General features: G+C 40.9%; 1 protein-coding gene across 1 annotated transcript in view; it reads left to right on the top strand.

Annotated features, from left to right (window-relative positions):
- Positions 1–1,431: 1,431 nt before the first annotated feature.
- LOC132650708 (zinc finger protein OZF-like) overlaps positions 1,432–25,979 on the top strand; it is a gene marked incomplete at its 3' end in the record, with an annotated part of 35,617 nt that continues 11,069 nt past the window's right edge. The window contains 4 exon segments of the mRNA XM_060376049.1: positions 1,432–1,505; positions 1,573–1,720; positions 3,125–3,277; positions 5,073–5,126. Coding sequence (XP_060232032.1) covers positions 1,432–1,505; positions 1,573–1,720; positions 3,125–3,277; positions 5,073–5,126 — 429 coding nt within the window.

Consider the following 25,979-nt stretch of genomic DNA (forward strand, 5'->3'; position numbering starts at 1 on the left):
AAAGCTAGCAGAATTTTCACATTGGCACCTGTACCTGTGGAGGTGTTATAGGTTCAGGAATAGCCACACACTAACCGCTCAAACACCAAACTCAGACTGATGGAAGTTATTGAATGCTAAACAAAAATTGACCATTCAGGACCATAATCTGGAATCAGGAGCCAGAATATGATCCTGGTTTGTTTCTAAGTTAGGCTTTTTATTCATAAAAACATAACCAGGTAACCAGGTGTACGAAAAAAGTTTGAGCCACGGACATGGGAAATCTTTCCAGTTCTTCTTCTTTTTTTTTTTTTTTTCATAGACTTAAAGTTCTTGTCATACATGTCTTTCACTTGCTTGGTTAGAGTTACAGCAAGAAATTTTATTTTATTTGGGACTATTGTGAAGGGTGTTGTTTATATAATTTCATTCTCAGCATATTCTTTTGTATACAGGGGGACTACTGATTTTTTTAATTTAATTTTGTGTCAATCACTTTGCTGAACATGTTCATCAGCTGTAGGAAATCTCTAGTAGAATTTTCAGGGGTCACTTTTTTATACTATCATATCATTTGTGATTAGTGATTGTTTGACTTCCTACTTACCAATTTGTATCTCAATAATCTCCTTTAGTTATTTTATTGCTTTGGCTAATTTTGTCTATAGAGCTGTCTTTGTACACATAAACTCTTTTAATAAGTTTTCTACCATAAAAGAAAACTCCTTCATTTTGGTACATACCTTTGCTGACTAAAACATCTTGACTAACAATTACGATGTTTTGGGAGTTAGAGTATATCTTTTGATTTCCTTCTTATGTTAAAGTTAATGTCAAACAGTTTGGTATTATTCTAATAGGCTTGCAGCATGAGTAAGTTACTTGATCTTTGTCAATGCACCTTTTAATAACAGTTTTTAAGATTTTGTGTTTCTAATGTTTTAACTATAATACATTGTTAAGGTTTGCAAGGCAATCCAGGAAACTGACCAGGAAGAATTATTCAAAGGAAAAGAAATAGGGGAGGGAGCCCAGTATTTCTTCTCTAGAATTAGAGACTGGCTACACAGCTGCTAAGGAGGAAAACTAAAACTGACCACTTCTTTTTCCCTTACTAAAAAACAAAACAAAACAAACAAACAAACAAAACAGCATCTAGCCAAAATTTCAAAGGGTTATAAAACAGGGGCCCTTTGTTCTGAGATTAGCTCCTGACATAATTAAAGGAGACCCAAGGACCCCTTCTCCAGCTACCAGGGACTGGGCATTTTAATGTAGTAACAGGAGCAATAAAAACAGCAGCCAAGCGTGTTAACTTATGGGATGGGGGCGAGGAGTAGACGTCACAAAGCTCCTGCCCAATTGTGATGCCAGGGACAGTATGGTGTGAGAGAGAGATTTACAGACACCAGAACCAGGGGAAAGGCTGTGTAAGGTCTGAGGACAAAGATGTGCCACAGCGGCCTTCAGCACCTAGAAGATGCTTCCAGAGCCTTTTTCCAGGGTCCTAGCCAAGGCACCAGGTGAGAAGCTTAGGAACAAAGGCTTATGATGGTGGGAACAGCACGCAGGGGATTCTGGGATTTGTAGGCAACACCTGGGCCACAGTCCAGACAGCCGACAGGGAGAGACGCAGGCTCGCGACTACGAGCAATCCCAGGATGCATCGCGCCGCCTGGACGCCATTTTTGTAGTTCTCAGATACAATTTCAGAAGTCTTAGCTCCGAAGCCTTGTTTGTAGTTCTCAGGCAGGGGGTGGGGGGTTTCTAGCGTGAAGCATCTTGGGATCGTTGGGACTTACGTGACCAGCAAGAGCTCCGAAGTGAGAAACAAAGGGGTAAAGGTCTGTCTGTGACTAGAGGGTTTGCGTTTTCATCCCCGTGGCAGAGGCCAGGGAGATGGTAGGGCGGCCTCCGTGTCTCTGAGCCTGGAAGTCTGCGGGGCGGATACGGAAGCGAAGCCATAAGGGGCGGGACTTCCGCCAGAAATGCCCTGCTACCCGGAATGGTTTTCCCAGGTCAGCAATCATCTTATCCCAAGCAGTTATGAATACATAGTCCTGCTCACACGTGGGGTGCGGGCGGGGAGGAAGGGGAGTAGGAGGGATTTGGGGTTCCCCGCCTTCCTCTCTTGTCCACCCCTCGCCTTCCATCCATCCGCCTGGAGTTCCTGAGCGGCCACGCAGGCAGGGGCATGGCGGGAAGAGAAAAGGCACAGTCCTCTGCTCCCACCAGGCCTGCGTGCTTCCTGGGGGAGATGGTGCACCCAGCCCGGGGTGAGGCTGTGCACGACCTTGTATATGTTGTTCTGGCGTCCTCTGATGAGGAGGAAGAAGAGGAAGGAAGAAAAGAAAGAAAAAGAGAACATAAAGGAAGAAAGAAAAAGACTCCCAACTAATTGAAACTTGGGTACTATTTGCTGAGTTCCCAAGTTTCTGGTGCCCTCTGCTGGGCCCCGCGGGTGCACGAGCGAGGTGGGGGGGGGCTGGGGGTTGAGTAGGTAAGGTGCACTGGGCTTAGTTGATAGGGTGCTGGGGACTCAGTACAGAAGGATCTGGCCACCTCTGCTGGTCTAATGGGCAAAGAGAAAAAGTAAGAGATGGAGGAGGAAGAAGAGGGAAGGAAGGAAGGAGAAGAGAGAGACAGAGAGAGGGAGGGAGGGAGGAAGAAAGAAAGAAAGAAAGAAAGAAAAGAAAGAGAAAGGAAGAAAGAAAGAAAGATCTTTGTGGCTTTGCAGAAAAACAGCCAGCTAATTGAAACTTGGGTACTATTTGGTGTTGATTTGCTGAATTTGAACCAACATACACAGGTAAAAGTGCAGGTATTCTGTACTCACATAAGTAACTGAAGTTTTTCCACATGGTAAATAAATTATTTTCAACCAGAAGGAAGATGTAGAACATGGCAAACCAACACATTTTATTTTGAGTCCCTATCAAATAGTAATGACTTGATGAACTTTTTGAGGAAGCTTCTCGTATTTGAAAACAAGAGTTATCCCTGACTTAATGAGCTATTTCTAGTCTTCTACAGCCTCCCAGTACCCAGGAGATTTTTACTTCCATAAATTCTGGATTGACAGGTTTGATTGCATCTCCTGCTTTACTATGTGAAAATCATGACCCATGCCCAATTTCTATAGAGATTAACAGAAGAAAATGATATGGTGACCCTTTCTGAGCCCAGCTATTCCATATGGAATGCAGTGTCCTGTGCCCTCCATAAAACACTGTTGAACAAATTTGAAATGGGATCTAAAGCATACAGAAACATGGACCGGCTTTTTTCATGCCAAGTAAGCCTCACTGGTAAGCAAGGGTAGTATCATATCTTATATTATTGGTAAGTAATTCACTGTCATCAAGCCAATAAAACATTTTCACCTTATAGTTGAAAGTACAAATTAAAATGGAAAAAGGTTCTGTCAACGTGTATGTGTATATATATGTATCTTAAATGATTTGGAGACTGAAAGCACTCATTTGAAGACATTTAATTTGAATGTCTTTCAACAAATGCTTTCCTAGTGTGAGATGAAATCCTGTAAGATATATGTGTAAATATGTAAAAATATGGCAAGTTCAATAACCAAAATTTTTATGATTTCATGGAATATGTCCAGTGCCATAAGATATATATACAAGAGGACTGTATCCAAAGCAACCATTTCAAATAAAATAGAATCTATATTTATGGCAAAAAAACATAAAAAAAGATTCTTTTGTGGACAATAAATAGCCTGTCTTAGAGTAAAAAAAAAAAATCTGCTCAGTTCCCTCTCTTCATCCACTTCTGCTGTCTATTCCGTTTTCTATTCTGGGTGACATTCTGGCACCCTCCTGTGGACCCTCCTTGTTATTTAGCTTCTTTGGATCTGTGGATTGTAGTACAGTTATCTTGTATTATAGGTCTAATATCCGCTCATAAGTGAGTATATACTATGTGTTTCTGTCTGTGTCTGTGCTACCTCACTCAGGATGATTTTTTCTAGTTCAATCCATTTGCCTGCAGTTTCCATGATTTCTTATTTTTAATAACTGATTAGTATTCCATTGTGTAAATATACCAGAAGTAATTTATCCATTCTTCTAGATTTGAGGGACACCTAGGTTGTTTCCAGTTTCTAGCTATTATGAATAAAAAGCTATAAACATAGTAGAACAAATGTTCTTGTTCTATAATGGAACATCTTTCAGATACATTCCCTGGAGTGGTATAGCTGGGTCTGGAGGTAGAACTATTTCCAATTTTCTGCGAATGCACCAGATTGATTTCCAGAGAAGTTGTACAAATTTGCACTCCCATCAGCAGTGGAGGAATGTTCCCTTTTTACCACATCCTCACCAGCATATGTTGTCACTTGAGTTTTTTATCTTAGCCATTCAAGTGGTGCAAGATGGAATCCTGGAGTCATTTTGATTTCTGTTTGATGACTAAGGACTTTGATGATTTCCTTTAGTGTTTCTCAACCATTCGAGATTCCTCTGTGATGAATTCTCAGTTTAGCTCTGAACCCCATTTTTAAATTGGATTAGTTGATTTGTTGGTGTTTAATTTCTTAAGTTCTTTGTGTATTTTGGATTTTTAATACTCTGTCTGATGTAGGGTTGGTGTTGCTATTTTCCCAATCTATTGGCTGCTGTTTTGTTCTTTTGATAATGTCCTTTGACTTTCAGAAGCTTTTCAGTTTCTTGAGATCCCATTCATTAATCGTTAATCTCAGAGCCTGCACTGATTTGTTCTATTGTCTCCCATGTTACTGAGTTCCAAACATTTTTCTACCTTGTCTTCTAAATGATTTAGAGTCTCTGGTTTTCTGTCAAGGTCTTTGATCCACTTGGACTTGAGTTTCTGCATGGTGATATACAAAAGGATCTATTTGCATTTTCCTACAGGCAGACATCTAGTTAGACCACAACTATTTTTTGAAAATGCTGTCATTTTTCCATTGTATGGTTTTGTCTTTGTTGAAAGTAAAGTTTTAGTAGAAGTGTGGGTTTATTTATGTGTCCTTATTCCAATTGTACAGGATTTGTCTTCTCTCAAGGGTGTTTTTTGGTTCTCTGACCATTATTTCTTACCTTTTTCAGACCCATGAGACTGGGTATTTGTGGGCACTTCTTGCACAAACAGCCAATGTGAAGGTATTTGGGGGAAATCCTAATTAAAAAACCTATTGTTTTCCTGAGCATATCTTAAATGATAATATAGGAACCATATGCTGAGATTTGGTTGACCTCACTGTTTGTCCTTGTGAAATATTGAAGACTCTGGAAATCAAGGCAGGGCCAGCATGGCTCCTGTTATTATGCTTTGCCATACTTGATTCACTTTAAGACACCATCCTAGGGAATTTACTCTTTTCCATCTTCTCTGGAGAGGTGCACCAGCTTCGGTGACCCCATCCAAAAGAAATTCACCAATTCCATTTTGATAACTACGTTTGCTCAGGAGGAAACAAATAGCTGCTGGGTTATAACATTCATTTTGGTTTGAGAAGATATTAGGATTGTAAGAAAGGAACTTTGGGACCTAGAAAATCATAGCTACACTGAGAATTTGCTGTGATGAATGAGAGAGGAAAAAAAGCAACAATACCAAGTTACATTGATGCTTCCTGTTGTGTGTTTTGGAAGATGTCACATTATTTAAACATTTTGTATGATCGTGGTGAAAGCCATGCAGTTACTACTTCCAGGATAATAACAGACATTTTCCTGGCTGGTTCAGTGATGTCAAGCACACATCAGGAAGTGTTCATGTTCTTGGATCTGTTGGAGATGCTTCACTGTCATTTGGAGCTAGCTGGAAGGTAGGGGTGCTGATGGTATTCTGGGTTTAGGCTGAGCACAGTTTGGGAGAATGTGAAGATTGGCAGGAAGAGCTGAGCTTCATGTCTATTTCTGTGGCTGCTGGGAGTGATGCTACCCTCATAAGCACAAGTCACCCTCACTGACTCACCTGGACCGTCTACCATGCAGAGTGATTATTGGGTTAAAGACTATAATTTTATTTGAATTCCACTATAACACTGGTCAGTGGGCATCCTCTCTGTGATGGTCTGTTTCATACTGGCCATTTTGGTAGATGATGATGGTCATTGTATCAAAGGTTCTTATACTTCGTGATAGGTGCATGTGTTCTGGGTGCTAGCTAGTGAGTTTTTGGCAGCATAGGCTCTTCAGAAATTATGATTTTGTCAGACATGGGAAAAGAATAATGCTGTATTTTTTTTGAGTGTGTGAAAGTGGTGCATGTAGGGGAGGGAGAGTTGTTTTAGAAAACCTTCCACATGTTCCTCAGAATATGAATTTTCACCAGAGATGAAATTGAGTAATAGGAATAACATCATCATTTGCTATTTAAACTACACTAAATAATATGATAGTCTTTTAAGAGGCCATGACTGAAGGCATATGCATCCTCAGTTATTCCTCAAGAAATGGAGAACAGTGGGAATTTGGTCTCATGTGATACCAATCAGGAGCCAGAACCAAATCCCTGACCAAATTTTTATCTGTATGTGGGCCATTAAAATGAAAACGAAACAAAACTTGTTCAAAACTACATCTGGACCTGGAACCCTTATTATTTGAGAAGGAATGAAGGGGTCCTCAAATGTGTGTGTGTGTGTGTGTGTGTGTGTGTGTGTGTTTGTCCATTTACACATCCAGGAATGGCTTTTTTTGTCTTTATCCTTTGTATCAAAGTTGCTGCACCTTGCTCCTATATGTACCTGGGTGGCTACACCTGATCACCGTATGTGTCATCATCTGTGGGATCATAACTGCTACAGCACTGCAGAAAACTCAGAAACACAAAACGAGCCCAAAGCACAGCCATCTTTTCCTCCAAGAGTGAAGTAGCGTCATATACAGTATATGCTTTTTGTGTGTGTGAGCAGAGGAGAAGAACTGAAATTGTTGTGCATGTATAATACAGGTCAGTTATTGTTTGTATTAAAATTTGGAATAAATTCTCTCAGGCTTTTTTTTTTTCTAAATTAAGGGAAAACCTGTGTCCTCCATAGCCTGCAGCAACAACTTTTAGAGGTTGGATACAGGTGCAGGGGCCCAGGTAATCGCCTTAGCATCCCCCTCTCCTCCACTCTGTTTAGCTTAATTCTGGCACAGGGTCCCTCTATGCTTAGGGCAGAATAAGGCCTTTATCTTTCAGTGGTTCATCCAACGATGCCACAGGACTAGAGGATGTGGGCTCTCGAGACAGTTCTGCCTTTACTAAATTAAAATATATAGTATTAAAATTATCACATATATAAATCTAGCTATTAGGTGCAGGAGCGCTCTGTCTTCATGGACTCGTGCGCATCACCGGAGGGAACCAGACATTTGTGCACCACCCTGTTGTCCCTGGGGATCCAACCTGGCAACTGGGAAAGAAATAGCGATTCTGTGTCCCTCTCTGTCCTGGACTCGCTTTCTGGAGCACGCTGGTCTGGGACACACTGATACCCGCCTGCCCCTGCCTCCCCAGTGCTGGGATCCCAGGTGTATGCCACTGCGCCGCCTTTTGTTGTTGTTGTTTAATCTTTAAAAATATTTATCAGGGTGAGCACATTTCTGCCTTCCCGAGAGAGCTGCGCTGCTTTGACTGGGAGGGCCGCGATTACAAAAAAAAGGGGGGGCAAGACCCCAGGATTCCTTTCCCATAGACCAGCTGTGCGGCCTCTGAGCAGGAGAATGCAAACTGCACTTTCTGCCTCTACACAAGCGACTTCCAGTGGGCGGGGCGATGACGTCACGGAGATGCTCCTAGAAAGGTCTTGATTCCTAAGAAGGCGAGGGGCAAAGCGAGGGGACATTTCCAGAACCTTGGGACCCGGGGAAACGCTGTGTGCCCTGGTCGGTTGGTGACTTCCCAGACCAGGGCCTCTGCAGCGGTGGAAAAGAGCTTCAGGGCGACTTCTGGTCCAGGCTACCCTACCATTGAGGGAAAACGACCCAGGCAAGCTTGTGAAGGCATAAACAGTGCCCGTAGCATTCTGGGAATTGTATTTCTGCGCCTGCACCACATTACAGCTTGGCTATAAGCTGAGATGACTGCAAACAATCCCAGAAGTCTTTGCTCTGCAGCCCGCCATGTTTGTAGTTCTCATTGAGGAGCCATGCTTGTAGTTCTCACAGAAGCTTGCTGTGGCCACAATGCACTCTGGGATTGTTTGTAGTTCCCTGACTTTGGTGCACTCTGTATTGATCAATGAAAGGGGTAAATGGCTCCTGTTTTTTCCAGGTTTGTGTTTACAGTTCAGAAATGTGGTGCGTATCCGCTGTTGGGCCCGGGAGATAGTGGGGAGGCCGCTGAGCCAATGTCCTAACTGCTGAGTCATCTTCCCAACTTTTTGTTTATGTCTCAGGAATGCTTCGCAGTGAATATTCTCATAGTTTAAAAACCATTAACAATGGAAAATGCATCACCTACCCAATTTCTCATCTGCACTCATTCAATTTAAAGCCGAACAGTACACACCATGAGCATTTAAAAATTCGCATGTTATTTATGCGGTGTCCTGTGACAATCCATTGTGTCTGCAGTGCTCCTGTTGCGCAAAATGCGTTCTTCGGGAGACTGAGGACACCTGCACTCATTTGCATAGACCCTTCTGCCTGAGCTTCCCTCTTTGCTAGCTCTTCAGTCTTGCCATTTTCAGTTCAGGGTACATCCACTGACACTTGCGGGGAGACATGAATTAGAGAATGCATTAGCAGGGCTGTGGGTCCCTGTGAGTCAGGATGGCAATTTCACCATTCATACTGAGTTCCAGGGCAACAGAATTTCTTAATCTATAGACAGATTTGGGATTCACAGTGTGACTGTCTTAAGCTAGTGGTATACAAATAACACAGAACTCAGGTTCATTCTGGCCTTTTCAGATGTAGTTTGTTTGTATTGAAGGAACTGAGGATGGCAGGGGTGGCTCCATTTTGTTTCTCAGACTCTGTCTTAAGTTGACTGACCTTGGAATGATTTGATCACCACCTTTGGGTTCCGAAAAGGCCACATGGCCCTCCACCCTGCAGGTTTTGTGGATACCACAAAATGTGTAAATAAATAATTATAGCCAGGCCTCCACCCCACATGTTATCATAAATGCCACAGAATGTGTTAGTGGATCCTCCACTCCACCCAGTTGGCTATCATGTAGATTGCTATCTGTAGGTTTGGCCAGGTGGCTTGGAACAATTAACCAAAAGGTTGCTGAACCCCCTACCCAAAACTTATCCTTCTCTGTAGCTCTAAGGCTTGGAATCCCCCGCTTGCCGTTTTTTCCTTTAAAAAGTCTGCCTCCCTGAGATTCAGGGCCTCACTTTCTAACCTGCTATGTTGGGGAAGATTGGCAGCCTGAGATTTAGCTTGAATAAAGATCCTCGTGTGATTTTCAATGGACTGGACTCCTAGTAGTCTTTTGGTATCTCTCGAATCGGGCACAACATACCTACCTTGTCCTCATAGAAAACTGTTACAGAGAGGGGTGCATCTGTCCCCTCCAAGATCCAAAGATCACAGAAAACTGGGTATTCTGTCACCCTTTTCATATAGGGGCACATCTTTGGTCACTCAGATGGGTAACTGTCTAGGAAAGAAATAGTCTGAGATAATCATTCTGGAAAATTTTGGTAAAGTCTGCCTCTGTAGCAAGAGGTAGGTGAGGTCTGCCCCCACAGCTAGCAAAGAGGTCATTAACAAATTCCACTCCCACCTTTTGGATTGAATGCAGTTATTTTATCTAATGCACTGAGAAGAGGCCTTTGCATTTTTAACATTCCTGGTTTCCCTAGTGATCTGTGGGTACAAGGACCTTTGTGGTTCAACATCTTGTTCATTGAAGAGTGGAATTTTCCTGAAAGTAGGATAATTAGCATCAAACAAGGATGAGCTTCCTAATTGCTTTTCCAATACAATATGGTCAGTCCTGAAACCATATATACACAATCAACAGAAAGGGACTCAGCAAGTTTTATTCAAATATTTGAGCATGCTTATTCACCCATACTTAGCATGGAAGAAATCACCTGGGAAGAATAAGAAGGGATAGAGAAAGGACAAGAAATGGGTAAAGCAATGTAATATATTTTAATCAAAATATATAAAAATACATATTAAATTAGAACATGGCTATACAGATAGTTTAGCAGTTAAGAACAATGGATATTGGTACAGAACATAGAGGTTCCATCTCCAGAAATCACATGGTAGCTAGCCATTTGCTCTAATTCCAGTAAATGTCATCTCCTGCCATCTTCTGGCTTCTGTTGTTACTGAACATAGACACACACAGAAAAACACCCATGTATATAAAATAAAAATAAAGCTTAAAATTGTAGTAATCTCTACAGAGATATCACAGCAGTGAGACAGACAGCAGCCAGGGCTACTTAAAATGAACTCTTTCTACTCCTGTATGAAAGTAGCTGCATAATTCCTCTGAACCAGCCATCTCATAGGCAAAATCAGGCTCATTGTGAGGTTAGACTAGCTCAGCAAAGCTGTTTCTCTAATAATAGTGTCCATGGTGCTGATTGGTGACTTCCTTGATATTTTCTGAATCTGTATTCTCTGTCTTTGTATGTGTGAGAAAATGGCCTTGATACTTCTATCTGTGAAATCATACAACATGATTGACAGGTAGCACTGGCCGCATGCAAACGATATCCACTGTCCCTTATTTTCATCTTAGACCTTGTGGTACAAGATGAACATTCCAGAGGCATTTCTGTCCACTTTTATAATTTACATATGTTTCTGCATGACTTTGAGTTAAGGTGCACTTAAATATATCTCCTTACACACTACCACCATGTTAAGAAAAGGATTTAACTTAGCATGCTCTAACATAGGCAAACCTATAATTGAACTTTTCCAGATTCCCAAAGTAAAACATCAAAGCTTCCTTTGTTGAAGAAAATCATGCTGTGGAAAAGACTCCCATGATCTCCTTTACTGCCACAGGAAAAAAAAAAATCTTTCTCAGCTCTTCTGTTTTCACTGTTATGATGGTTATTCTAGGCAGCCAAATTGACTATATGTCTGGAATTAACTAAAACCGAAACTGTTGGGAAGCGGAAAAACTCTTCAATCTAGATCTAGATTTTTGTTGTGATAAAACCCACCTTTCATCTCATCCACAGTCTCTGATGGTAACATACATACATATATATACACACACACAATACATACATATAATATTGGAGATGGCAGCTCTTTTTCTTTGTCTGCTGGCCCTACCTCTGGATAGCAAGCTCATTAAAAAAAAAAACTGGCATTAAAGCTTATTTCTTAAGAATTATGGTATATACTGAAGACCATCTGAGACATCCAGCTACATTGGCTGAACCAATACTGTATTTTGTTTTTGTTTTTGTTTTTAAGCAAAATCCAAAACATTTGATGTCACCAATAAAGATGCTGGAGTCAGATGCCTAGGTGAAAACTTGCTATCTCAAGGAGGCAGCCTACCTTCCTACTCAGCCAAAGGCTCAGAAAACAAAACAAAACAAAAACTACTTCTCCTTCCATGCTTTTTTAAAATCCTCTCAAACTGAATGTCCCTACATTCCACTTCATGTGAATCTCTCCCAACTGGTTGCTTGCTTGGCCTCTTGACCTATGGTTGAGTTTATCCAAGCCTGTTTTAACAGAGAACTTGTGGTGTATGCTTACACTAAACCACTCCACAACTAGAGACAGATTTTTCCAGGATACCATCTCAGGGTTCACAGTATAACTAAATAATTCTGCAACATGGGTTCTTCAACTTTCCATCGGTAGTTAGGCATTGTTGGACCAGTTGGAACACAGCCTGTGAGCCATTCTAATAAACCCACTTTCTACATATGTACATTCATTCCATTTGTTCTGTTCAGCTAGAGAATCTTTACTAATACAGATGTTTTGTTTTGTTTCCCTTCCCATTTTGCTATGGCTGCTAAAAACACTGCTCCATAAAGTTTGTCATCTGTTAACTGTTTTTCTCTCAGGATGTTCACAGGTACCAGGTGAAACGTAGGTGCAGTTATCTTAGCCCAGTATGAAGCCACAAAACACAAATCTTGTTTCTTGAAATTTCTCTGATAGGGAAGGTCCTCCTCCCCTTTCATCTGACCCTAGCCTATCAGGTCTCATCAGGACTGGCTGTAATGTCTTCCTCTATGGCCTGCTCCCCATTCAGGAGGAGGTGATCAAAGAGCTAGCCACTGAGTCATGGTCAGAGACAGTCCCTGTTCCCGTTACTATGGATCCCACATGGATACTGAGCTACCATGGGCTCAGTTCTAGGTTATCTCCATGCATGGTCCTTGGTTGGAGAATCAGTCTCAGAAAAGAGAGATAGAGTGGGGCATGGATGGAAATGAGGGGAAAATAATGAGACTGGGAGGGATTGAGTGAGGGGGCTACAGCTGGGATACAAAGTGAATAAATTTTAATATAAAAAATATAAAATATTCATAACATTAAGAAATGAAATATATAAGGAACACACAGTCCCAACCAAAATTCTGTTATCAGCTTTTATACTTTTTGCCTAGCATGAATTTTGCATTTATTACAAAACACAATTCATATTGTTTTCTGAGAAGACTATATAACTCCTGTGAGAGTCATTTATAAAATCTAATAAATTCCTTTGTGGTACTTGTAAATCACTATAAACTAGACATTCCACCAAAGATGAATATGATTTAGCACAACTTAAGAATCCTGCAATCATTTTGTCAGAATTGTTTGATTGTACTGAATATGTTCTCTAGATATGTTAATCATCTAGGAATGGGTTTCTTGGAGTATGTGATTCAAACGTTTTATATTTACATTATATATGTGTATATTACTGCTAAAGCATTTAAACGCCATGGTAATTTAATAGAGAAGTCACCTAAATTTGTATTTTGTTTTTTAATTATAAAATGTATAAATAATTAAAAATTGTCTTGTTAATATTCTAGGATCCCTTTCATTTGTGGGACAGATGGGTAACTTCACTGCAGTTGAGTAATGGGCTATGGAAGCCTGATCCACCAGGAGGAAGAAGCAGAACTGCCTCCTGAGTGCTGCTGTGTGGGAGCTTAGGCATACCCTGAGATCTTGAGTTGGGGAGCCTAGGGTCCCCTCCCACAGAGGGGAGCAGCAAGTGGCTGAGTGGCCAGGGTGGGAGGGCTGGGCGATCTGGAGGCTGGGTGTGCAGGCAGACATAGGCTATCGGAGGACAGGCATTAGTGCTGCTGAAATGCGAATCTCCGCAGATCTGGAGAAGGCGCAGTCCTGGACTGGAAGTCAGTGTCAGGGACTAAAGAGCTGTGCCCCTTCCGCACACTCTAACCCTAAGGGAGACACCATAGCCCTAAGGGAGGGGCTCCTGTCACTCAAGACTCTCTGGCCAATCAGGGTCTCTGAGCGGACCTGCCAGTCAAGAGAGGGGGCGTGTCCTTCTGGATGCCTTTCTGCTTGTTCAGCTACCACTGCTGAGTAGGCTCGTGTGGTTCCCTTTGAAGTGCTCTGAGCGCCGCTGCTGCCGCTGCTTGGGTGCTGTGAGAGAAACTGAGGCAAGCTCCGAAGTCGCAACATGGTGAGTTCAGGGAGGAGAAGGTGGCTGAGTGGCTGGAGCTGCTGTGCGGGGTCTCTTCTGGAACTGGCTGGTCATCGGCGGCCACTGGGGAGGGAAATTGTGGTCCTGGGCGATCGCTGGACCCAGCGGTTGTATCTGAGTCACTTCACTGAGGGGGCCGCATCCATGCAGAGCGTTTGCATCAGGGGTTTGTGAGCAGAATCATCCTCATGGTGGGACGCCAAACTCGGAGTACTTAATTTGTCTTTGGTGTTCCAGTTTTTCTTGCATCCTCTACAAGTTCTGCTCTTAGCAATTAATCTTTAAGTGTGAGATCCATTCGGAGGTAGTTTTGTGGGGGTTGTAAACGCCATCTTATGTGTTGAGTAGCACTCCAATATTAAGCTGTGATGAGGAAGAGTAGAATTGATGATGTAAAGGATAGCCAATACTTGGGAAATAATAGGTGTCACTAAATAGAATTTAGCCAGGGGGAGGACTGCCTCCAAATCACCCCACAGGTAAATAGTATGCTAACCAGGCCTGTTAGAGATTAGCATCCTAGCATACACATGTTGACCAAGCTTGTCCAGAAATTTGGCCCCAACCCTAGCAAAGGAGAGAGAAAACTATGATTTACAACCACCTACCAGGCCGATCCTCACATCAAACAACAGGCCTCTACCAAGCTGCTCAAGGTGATCCTACAGGGTCACTACCAACATTACAGCCTGTGGTGACATAAAGGTGTTAAAGTAACTTTTATTCCCCTGAAATAATTGTCCTCCAGGCGCTTAGTGCCTTCATCTGCTAACCTAGGCCTAGTCCTGCAAGCCTCTAGCCTCCATACAATGTAATCGAGAATGTTTTCATCCTTTGAGACTTAGTGCTGAATAAGCTCATCCTTTCTAGTTTTTCCTGAATCTTGCTGGCCTGTTCAACTCAGCTGTTCTGGCTCAGACTCCCCTCCAAGGTGACTGAATCAATTTGGCTTTTCTTAGTTTATGACTGAATTGTTCTGCTTGGCCTCATACTAACTTTGGCAATATGTTATAATCTTCTGGATGGTTCTCATTCTCTGGATCTGTCTGTCTTCACCTGTGTCTAGTTTCTGTCTTCAACTTGTGTCTGTAAAAGTCTCCCAGTAAAACTTTTTCTGAATTCTGAAAACTCAACTTGACAGCATTGCCTCTCAACTCACTGACTCAGCTGAACAGCCTGAGCAGAAATGGCTAGAACTCAAACATCTGCATCTCTCTGTTTCCTTAGGGCTAGGATTAAAGGTTTGCACCACCACACCCAGACCTAAACTTTTCCATACCTGAAGCTTGCTCTATACCTGACTGGCCTTGACCACAAAGATCTGCTTATCTCTTTCTCCTGGTATTAAATGTGTGCCTGAATTCCAACTAGATCTTATAGCCTTTGGATGTGATCTCTTGCCAGAACAGCCATGTTCTGAATTAAAATTCATTTACCTAAAGATCCAGTTTTCTTTTTGAGAAAAGAATAATTTTTCCACAGGGGCAAGTCTATACTGGTTGATATCTCTTTGAAAAGGGGAAAAAAAAACAAAGAAACAAAACAAAACAAAACTTGTTTGTGTTCTTGGCTGACCTGGATCAATGAAGGCATTCCGTGAGGCCTTCATATGAGGGAAATGGCATAGTTGTTTCTCAAACCCATTATCATTCTTATCATAGCCAGTAACAGACTGGGGCCTAGGCCTTGAGAGCTTTCACTAAGTTCTCCATGCATTGAGAATAAAATGGAGTTCCCTCTCAAAAGCCAGGAACATGTTTGGGAGTGTAATACTGTCCATTGTAGTTACAGTGAAAGGATTTGCATGTGGAGCATGGTTTCTGCCTTCTGTTCACAACAGTAAGAACAATTCTTTATGTACAATTGCTAGGTGAAACGGGGTAGGCAATAGCTAGATCAAAAACTAAACTTTAAGGCAGTCAGCTGCAGGGATCAGGCTACGAAGAAGGATATGATCCCCACAGAGTTAGTGATTTTTCAATATCTAGCACACATTAACTCTTGCATGTGTGTGAAAACAGACCAGATTGGTGGGTATTCAATTTGGGCAGGTTAGGTTGAACCAGTGAATATTGAATTTGCAAGTAGGTCTATCCTATGCATTTATGTGCCGTCTTCATAGATAGGGCTAAGTCTGCTCAGAAATTTGAGACTCAGCTATTTGCGGTAGCTTTGTATGTCAGGTTACCAATCTCAGCAGCTAACACTGCAGGTAGAATAAAGGTAAATCAGTATCTGATTAATGCTATTAGCTCTACCAGAGAAGGGGCTGCTTTTGTTCAAACTCAGTAAATATACCTATGTAGTTTTTCAATTATATTTCTCTTTCTAAAAAAGTCAATTGTTGGTATTAATTAGTAAGTTTTATTTTCTTTATGCATCACTGCTCTAATCTCTTATTTCTTTCTCTTCTCCAACATTTATCAGTCATTAAGGATTTCATTCTTGGGACTGGAGAGATGGCTCAGTGGTTAAGAGCACTGCCTCCTCTTCTAAAGGACCCAGATTCAATTCCTAGCACCCATGTAACAGCTCACAACTGTCTGTAATGCCAATTCCAAACAATCTGACACCTACACACTAATGCACAGAAAATAAAATTAAATATCTTTTAAAAAGAATTTCATTCCTAATTAAAAATGGATTTTTCATTAGTTTCTGTTTAGAGCAATGTCTTCCAAAACTCAGCCTTCATGCTATATAGTTAAGACTTGCTTTGAACCACCTAATCCTGCCTTTGTGGCCCAGTGTCTTGCAACTCATTTCAGGCTGGACCTTAACCTGCTCAGTGAAATGGAAAAGGGACCAGTGAATGAGGTTCCTCAAACATCTCTGGCTTTCATAGGGTGGGTAATTACAAATAAAGAAGCACCAGTGTATGAATTGAGTTAAGTGACTAAATTTGAAGCTGGTGTCATCATAGCACAGAAAGGGATGGAGAAGAAGGATGGTGAGAGCTTTCCTGCTTGGACAGAAGTGTCAGTTATTCAATTTTAGATGATTAGGAAATGTCCAAACTGGCAATACTTGGAGTTCACAGACCAAGGCAATCAAGATTCTGGAAAAGCAACTAAACTTATTTCTAGAAACCAAATATCTGTAGTTACACTAGTTCAACAAACAAAGAAGAACTGGATAATCTGGTGTGGCCAAGCATAAATGGAATGTTATTATTCTAACAATGGTGCACCCCTAGAGAAAAGGAGTTTATAATTCTTGGTGTGCTCTGCTACGCATGTCTAGTACCAAAATACTATTGGAGCATGAAGCGTGTTTTAACTTTTTACAATTTTTGAGATTATAGTTAAATAATTTCAACCCCCTCATTCTTCCCTACTGTTAAGTCTCAAATGCTGGGACAAATATCTGAGGTACCTATTTAACAAATCAAAGGAGGCCCAGCTTCTGGTTCTCCTAGAATCCCTCTGTTTCTACCTGTGATAGGGTAATGGTTGGCATCCCCAGCCTTCTAGCCCAGGGTCTGAGTTCCCCTTCCCCTGGGTGGTCTTCCTTATGTAATCCAACCATTTTGGTTACCTGGGCTTTTTCATCTATCATTTACTATCCAGGCCTCTTGGTCTAGCTTTCCCCTCTCCCCTCCTACTTTTCCTCATAATGCTCAGTCATGTTTCCTCTGGACTCTCCCAGATGTCCCTGCATCTGGCTATTCTGTCCCTTTTCTCTATAATAAACTCTACCCCACCATACCTAGAATCATTTATGACCTTTCCTTTTTATTTCTTTTTTTTCATTCATTTCCCATTTACCACTCCTTTCATATTCTTCATCAATTTTTGTTTTAATTGTTACTGTTTGACTTTTACTTGTTTGGCTTCAGGATTTCTCAGCTATAATGTAGAGATAGTGACACTGAACAATTATTGTGTGTTGGAATGTGCACACAAAGGACCCTGTGAAGTAGAAGAGGAACTATCTCCTTGTGTCTTGGAGATGGGAAAGTCATACTAAAATACAAATTTCTTAGAGTAGGGCTCTGTGTGTGCCTAAGGTGTGGACCCAGTTGGGAAGGTCTCAGCTCTCTGAGCTATTTGATCTCATCCCCCAGTAGAGTAGCTGTTAGTGTCCTTAAGCCCAGCTGGGTGGTCAAAGGAAATGAGGGACTCTAGGCAGACCTATCAGTCAGCAGCACCAATGGGAGGTAGCTCATATTTTCTTTCCAGGATTCTTTTCTGATGCAGCTGAAGAGAACTGTGAGGGGGACTTCAAAGTATGCAATGGTGAGTGTGTGGGCCACTGTACCAAAACCAGGAGGAAAAGGTCTGCTAAGCTCTCAGAGTCTGATATTGTGATGCTGAGACTGTGGGTTAACTGTCCTTCTGTTGATCTATGTGGTGACTTGGGGATTGGTCCCTGGTCTCTGACTCTTCCTTGAGTGTAGATTCCTTGGGGGCAGTGGGTGGGGGCTGGGAGAATTCCTCTGCATCCCTGGCAGCTTAAAGCTGTGATAGTTAAAATATCACTGTCCAGTGTGCACACACACACACGTTGTTTTTGGTGTGTGGTAAGAAGAGAAATTGGAAAACTGATGGTCTGCTCTCTAGAAGTTCTTAACTTTGCATTCCACATTCAGGTTTGTGTGGCAAATTTTATAAATAGTTTTGAAGCTGGAAAAAGTGGGTGATGTGAATCCTCTATCAATTTTTGTTTGGAATCTTTTTATCTTTTTCTTTCTTTCAGCCATAGTGGTGTGATTCAGGAAAATTTAATTTCAGGACACAATAGGAATTTCTGAGATGCAGAGGTTTTTAAGATGTGCTAGTGATGGGGAGGTGGATAAGGCAGATTCCATATCTTATGGCACAATCCATGTGGGAGTAAGCAAACATGAAAACACTCACCACATTGGTTTGTGTATTGCTTTTAGTGGTGTTGGATTTGCCTGAAACCACAAGAAGGCATGAGGGGCTTTAGAATCGTAGCCCTCTTTTTTGATCACTTTTTTTCCACAGTGAGCTCCAGACCATTGAGCATGTGGTCTCTCCTTTTAGAAGAGTGATCTACAGTAGCTGGTTTGTCAGAAATATACTTTAGGGGTCAGCTTGAGTTGCTTTTGTAAGAGTTTTGCAGTCTGTGCTTATTTAATTTCTATACACATATAAACATAAGTAACCTTGGACAAGTCACATTTTTCCTGGCAGAGTTTCCTTGGGCCTTTTGAGGAAAACTTGAATATATTTTTAGGCTTATGATTTTGGCTTTTTCTCTTTGTCTCCTAATTTGGTCGCAACTGTTGTACACATTCTTGATAGTTGTAGCTCTGAGACATGTTCTGAGGTCACAGCTGCATATGTGTGTACTCTTACTTCATTATCCTATTTGGAATTCTGTGTCGTTTTTCATGGGACATAGCTTTGGAATCAGCTTTCCTCTTAGAAATTCATAGAAATTTTCTTTGGATTCTGGTGAATTCATATTGAAATAGAAAATAGCCAACATCTTTTTTAAAAATACATCATTCCATTGGTTTTGTTTACTCTAGTATAAAAGTGTAAATGATATCCTACATAATCATTTGTTTAGCAAACTATAGTTAGTATATAAAATTGAAAGTAATGAAATAATTTACACAGCCATAGAAAGAAGACTTCAGTATAGAGTTTACTGACACAAAATACACTGCTATGGTCACAAAAGCTATCCCCCCATGTATAATTTAAGAAGAAAAAAAGTGAAAATAAAACATGGTTCTCAATTGAATAATAAATTTGAATGTGGTATGGGATCATGTATTAGCATACAAAATAATCTCTTGATAGCGAATTTAGGAATTCCCACAGATTCGTACTAAAATTAAGGAACATCAGGTTGTGTTCTTATAGTTCATGTAAAACTGCAAGGATTTATTATTTGTAATCTGATGCATTTGTTGGTGTTACCTACACCCACACCTCCTCATTACCCAAACAAAAAACCTACAATAAACCATGTTTTTCACACATTCTCATTGTATCCATGTTTACGTGTGCCTACATTGCACGTAGCTCTCATAAAATGACAAAATGGCTATTGATCCCAGCAGTCTTCTCAGTAAAGTTTCATGTACTTTTGATTAGTTATAAAATGTATCTGAATTCTCATGTTTATTGTGTTTATGTTTGTGGTGGATAACTTTTAAAGTAACCTAATTCCTTATTTGTTGAGGTCATGGTTTGTGACTCAGAAGGACAGTATGATAAATGATGACAACAATAGCAATGGTAAAGGGATTACACACTTATAAAAGACTTTCACAGTCATTGCTTTATTGGTCATGAAACAGTGTATAATTACAGCATAAGCAGTGTCAAATCAACAAACTTCTCTCTCTCTCTCTCTGATTCCAATCTTGCTACATTCCCATTTGTCCATTGGGTAGGAGAGCTTTAGTCAACTTGTCTACCTTATATTTCACAATAGAAAATGAAGGGCAGAAACAACACAACCTAGCAGAAGCAATCACTTTCAAAGAATTTTTTTAATATATTTTTATTTGGTATGTGGAGAAGGAAAATCAAATGTCAGGCTTTTTAGAGCAAATGTTGTTATAGAAATAAAAAGCAAATGTACTTTTACAATATAATATACTATAAAAATGCAGAATGTTGGTTTATTTTGATGGCGTAAGAGTTTTCTGCCAATGAGTCATGCTGCATGAAGTGAAAATGAGTTAAGAAACAGACTGACTTGTTTTGTTTGTATTGAAATAATGACAAATTACAGTTGAATAAAAATGTAATAGTCTTAGACAAGTAACACTTAGTTTTGTTTTGATCAGCTAACCCACCTTAGATGATGACATGTTTATTTTTACTGGGAAAACATGTTTAAACACTTAGCATTTTAAAATATCAGTTTGTATATACTTAATATATTATATAGTTAATGCATAAATAGTGTATAACATTACATGCTTATTTCCATTATTGTGAATATTATTCAAATTATTTTTTTGTTTTTTAAAGACTATATATTTAATTAATGTTCTATTAGCATTTGTACCTGCATGCCAGAAGAGGGCAACATATCTCAGTATAGATGATTGTGAGCCACCATGTGGTTTCTGAGAATTGAACTCAGGACATCTGAAGGAACAGAGGGTGTTCTTATCTGCTGAGCCACCTCTCTAGCTCCAAACTTTAGTTTTTATTATAGAGAAGAAAGAGTACTGTTTTGGAATTAAGTGAGCAGGGACCCCTGTAATTCCACACAACAGCAGAAAATTACCTCATTTTACCTGTGTGATATATATTTCATATTGGTGAGAGCAAAACATCTGATTTCATAGATCTAGATAAGACTAAAGAATAAGCTTGTTAAACTCCTGAATGATGTTTCCCCTCTTTGCACACCGAATAATAACTGTACATCATGATTTTTTTTCCTTGTCTTCACTATTTCACTTCTCTTTGATTGCTTCTCTTCTTTGCATTTTTAGGTAGGAAAATTAAATTAATGCTTTTTAATTGAAAAGGATTCTTCCCTCATACAATATATTCTGACCACTGTTTTCCCTCCCTCCACTTCTCTCACATCCAGCATACCTCCCTTCTTTCCCCATATCTACTTCCTTCCTCTGTATCCATTTCAGAAAAGAACAGGCCTCTAAGATAGGACTGCCAAACAAAATACAAAAAAGATAAGGCCAACAGACCTCACAGTGAGGATGGACAAGGAACCCTAAATAGGGGAAAAAGAGTCTCAAGAGCAGGTGAGAGAGTCAAAGTTATACCTGTTCTTAATGTTAGGAGTCTCACAAAAATATAGAACTAACAGCCAAGACATCTCTGCAGTGGACCTGGAGTGGACACATACAAACACAGTCCTTGCTGTTTATGTCTTGGAGACATTCTTGGCCATCAAGGGAGTGGGTTCCATTTAATGGATTGTGCTGCAAGTTAAACCAAACATTAGCTCACCACTCAAGCAAGTTTGGTATAATCATGCCCCCTTTACATCTTGTAAGCAGTACAGATTTTAGGTGGAGTGGTTTTTATTCTGGGTTTATGTCCAGGTTTCTCTTTTGATAGCCTGTACAGTACTGTCTTACCCCAAAGAGACTAGAACATAGGGGTGAAATCTTTTAACCTGCACTTCGTCCACCTCTCCACTTTCAGTGCACTGTGTATAAGCTTTCCTCCAGAGTGTGGCCCTGCTGTTGTTTTTCAGAGAGCAATGCTCTCTCGTAACATCAGCCCGGGCTTTTGGGCATCCTCATACAACCTCCTGGGACAACAACTCAGTTGTGTGAGAAAATACAATGTTGGCTGTATTTGTTTGACCTCCAACCAGCAATGGAGGAGTGTCCCCCTTCCCCAACACCTTTGTCAGTGTGAGTGAGCTTTCACTTGTCCTGTTAAACTTCACCATCTAACATGTGTAAAATTAAAGCTCAAAGTAGTTTCCATTTGCATTACCTTAAAGGCTAAGGATGCTGAACCTGAACAGTGTTTCTCAGCCATCTGAGATTCTCCTGTTGAGAATTCTACATTGAGATCTGTTCTCTGTTTTTTATTTTATTTATTTTATTTTTTTAATATTAGTTACAGTTTATTAACTTTTTATTCCCTCTGTAGCCCACTCCCTCACTCCCTTCCAATCCCACCCTCTCTCTCTCATTTCCTCCATGCCCCTTTCCAAGGCCACTGATAAGAGAGGTCCACCTCACCTTAGCTTATCAGGTATCTTCAGGACTGACTACAATATCCACCTTTGTGTTCTAGGAAGGCTGCTCCTCCCTGGAGGTGGGGGGTAGATCAAAGAGCCAGCCATTGAATTCATGTCATAAACAGTCCCTGTTCCCATTACTATAGAACACACTTGGCTACTAAGCTACCATGGGTTCCATCCGAGCAGGGGTTCTAGGTTATATCCATGCATGGTCCTTGACTGGAGATACAGTCTCATAAAAGACCCCTGTGCCCAGATATATTTGGTCCTTGTAGAGCTCCTGTCCTCTCCAGATGATACTAAGTCTCTCTTCTTTCATATGATTCCTTGCCCTCAGAGGATCAGACCCACAGTGCAAGTGATGCTCAGCACAGAACTCACTGCCTGGGGAGATGTTTTTCTAATAAAATAAAATAAAATAAAATAAAATAAAATAAAATAAAATAAAATAAAAATTTCTTAGGCATAAGAGTAAAAGCTCTGATCTAAGAAGGTCTGTGAGCATGGCAACAATGTCTGATTTAATGCACACACAGACACATACAGATAATAATAGTCAGAGGTCTCCTCATCCACCTACTCAAAAATCTTAAAAAAATTAGTTAGATAAGAAACCCTCCTTTAAACATATCCTTAAAAGTCTAAGGTCTTGCCAGCCATGCTTGCACAAGCCTTTAATCCAGGCACCTGAAAGGCAGACACAGGCTGTGCTCTGTGAGTTCAGTGTTGGCCTCGTTGACAAAGAGTCCAGCACAAACGGGCCTACATGATGAAACCCGGTCTTTAAAAAAAAATAAAATAAAACAGAAAATCTAAGATGGATTTAGTGGCACAGGGCTTGAATCCCAGCCTTCTGGCAGGAAGAAGCAGGCCAGTCTCAGCGAGTCCAAGGTCAGCCTGGTCTACAGATCTAGTACAAGACAACCAGGGCTAAAAGAAGAGGCCCTGTCTCAAAATACCAAATCGTGTGTGTGTGTGTGTGTGTGTATACATAAATATATATGTATTAGCTGTATACATACACAGAAAAATTTATTCTGTCAGGTCATTTCATGCAGAGAGCCTTCACTAGTGCAGGTTTCTGTGTTCTTCATCTTCCTATTGAGGAAGAAGTTTTACGTGATGATAGTACTCCAAAGTGTCATGTTTTCCCTGCTTTTTTTTCTCCTGGGTCTCTTCCAGGAGCAAAGTGGCTCCAGTTTACCTGAAGTCACAGAACAAAAATCTTTTAAGATTTAAAAATCTTTTAAGATTTTCTTAAATCTCTCTTTAATTCTTAAAATTCTTGGCCTTCTTCCACCTGTTGGACAGAGTGTTCACTCTGCTACAGGTTGAATAATGTTTGTGCAGCTATGCAAGCTGATTCGAGGAGGAAGAGGGTAATTGTATCCTGAGTGCTGAAAGACACAGGGTAGGCTATGGGAGAACAGGCACAAATGATGATGAAATGCAAACATGTCCAGATCTGAAGAAAGTTTGGTCCTAAAAGAGAAGCCTGGACCAGGAATCACTAAGTCTTGTCCCTTCAGTACACTGTAATCCTAAGGGAGGTGCTCATGTCACTTAAGACTCATTGGCCAATCAGATGCTTTCATTCCTGCAGTCAGAGGGAGAGGCGGGTTCTTCCTGGCGCCTTGCTGCAAGTTCGCTCTTTAGCTGAGCAGGGTTGAATGGTTGGTCTGCTCTAGTATAAGCGCTGCTGCTGTGTACTGTGAGGGGATTTCAGCCAAGTTCCGAAGTTGCAACATGGTGTGTGTCCACTGCCCCCAGCCTGGTGGAGCAGGAGGCTGAACAGCAGTAGAAGCTGTTTAGGGTCCTTCCTGAGGCTGGGTGGGAGCTGGCAACCAGAAACAGCAACCAGAGAGGCCCCCTTTCCTAGCCCTGAACATAGCCGGGCATCTGAATATCTTGAGTATATTGACTTTTGGTTCCGAACAGAGAGAACTCACTTCTGGAACAGGAGGTTAGAATGAATGCTTTATTTTCTGAGCTCAGGGAAGTGGCCAGTTCAGATCTGAATGGTGCCCCAGGGTATGCTTTATTGTATATTTAAAGGTTTAAATTCACAAGGTGAGGGCCCCTTGGAGAGAGTCGGGGTCATCCAATCAAATGTGGGTTAAGCAAGGGAGTTTATGTTGGAGGCTATGCTGATCCAGTACACCTGGGCTCAACACTTTTAAATGTTTTCTAAGACATTCGGCCTTGAACCTAAGGCCTCTAATTTTTATCACTTGACATTTGTTCCAGAGCTCAAGGTGATAAGGCAACAGAGAAGTGTGTCCTCTGACTGTTAGTAAGTGAGGGCTTACTTATACAATTTAAGGCACCTGGTTAAAGTAACAGCAAGTTTAACCAGTTAACTGATAATTAGGAAAATGTTTCAATGTGTTCAGTGGAAAACGGCGCTGCAACATTGGGACTTTAAAGTTAGATTTATCTTGCTAATAAAATGGAAGAGCTGTTTGAGGAAGGTTGGGCTCCGGAGGCCACCTCTTACACACTATGTGTATGCATGTTTAGTGGAAGTTGTAGGTAACATATGTATTGAGTAGCACTTCAGTGTAAAGCTGTGATGTAAATTCATAGAACAGTTGATGTACAGAAATTTTCAGTGCTTAGGTGACAGGACATCACACCAAGTAGAATAGCTAAGGGCTGTTTTAAAACAGATAAGTAGCATGCCAACCCAGCCTGTTAGACATTGGGATGCTAGGAAACCCATTTGCTCAAGAGGATAGTCAACAAATTTGTCTCCAGCCATAACCAAGGAGAAAGCCCCTGATTCATACCAACCATTGGCCCATCTCCATGTCAAAAAAGAGACATCTAACAAGCTGCTTAGTGGGCCATTACAGAATCAGAGCCAACATTAAAGCCTGATGTGCCATAAAGTTGCAATTTTCTTCTTAAGAAAAGCATAGTTCAGCCACACGGGCAAGACATCTGATGAAAACAGTTGAACAGAGAAAACACTGTTGTGTTGAGGGCTGCCCTGACCAAACAAAACCTTCCTTGAGGTCCTCATGATGGAGAATAATCTAACTTCTCACACTCCTCAAATATGCTTTGCAGAGCCAGTATATCCTGTGGCCTAGGCCTTGGGAGATTTCCCCAAGATTCTGAGTTATTTAAAATAAAGCACTGTTCCTTTTCTAAAACCAGAAATAGGGTGAGCAGCAGGGTAAGGACATTTGAGGAGTGCTTGCTTCTCATTTTGAGAACCCACCTCTTTCAAACACATGGAGATACCCTCATCAGTTCCAAAGTCACTGTGGTGTTGGTAAATAATGCTATTGAGATCTTGTGTTTCCCTCATGCAGTATTGTTTTTTTAGACTCCTCATGATTTTATCCCATTGTATGAGAATTTCTGATCAATTCATAGACGTTTCCTGTTTCCTTCCATTTCTTTCAAGGAAGTAGTGTACAAGATGCTATTCTTCTCAGGAAACTTAGTTAGGATAAGATGTAGCTTGTGCAAGACCTTCCCACCCTAGCTTTTTGTTGTTGTTGTATTTTTTTAATTTTATTTTTATTAATTTTTATTTTATTAGTTTATTCACTTTCTATCCCAGCTGCATCCCCTTCCCGTTTCCTCTCCTAATCCCACATTCCCTTTCTCCTTCTCTCCCATGCCCCTCCCCCATTCCAATAACAGGGTAGGTCCTTCCCACTTCCATCTAACCCTAGTCCATCAGGTTTCATCAGGACCAGCTTCTCTGTCTTCC

The sequence above is a fragment of the Meriones unguiculatus genome, assembly GCF_030254825.1.
Source record: "Meriones unguiculatus strain TT.TT164.6M chromosome 13 unlocalized genomic scaffold, Bangor_MerUng_6.1 Chr13_unordered_Scaffold_28, whole genome shotgun sequence".
Classification (NCBI taxonomy): domain Eukaryota; kingdom Metazoa; phylum Chordata; class Mammalia; order Rodentia; family Muridae; genus Meriones; species Meriones unguiculatus.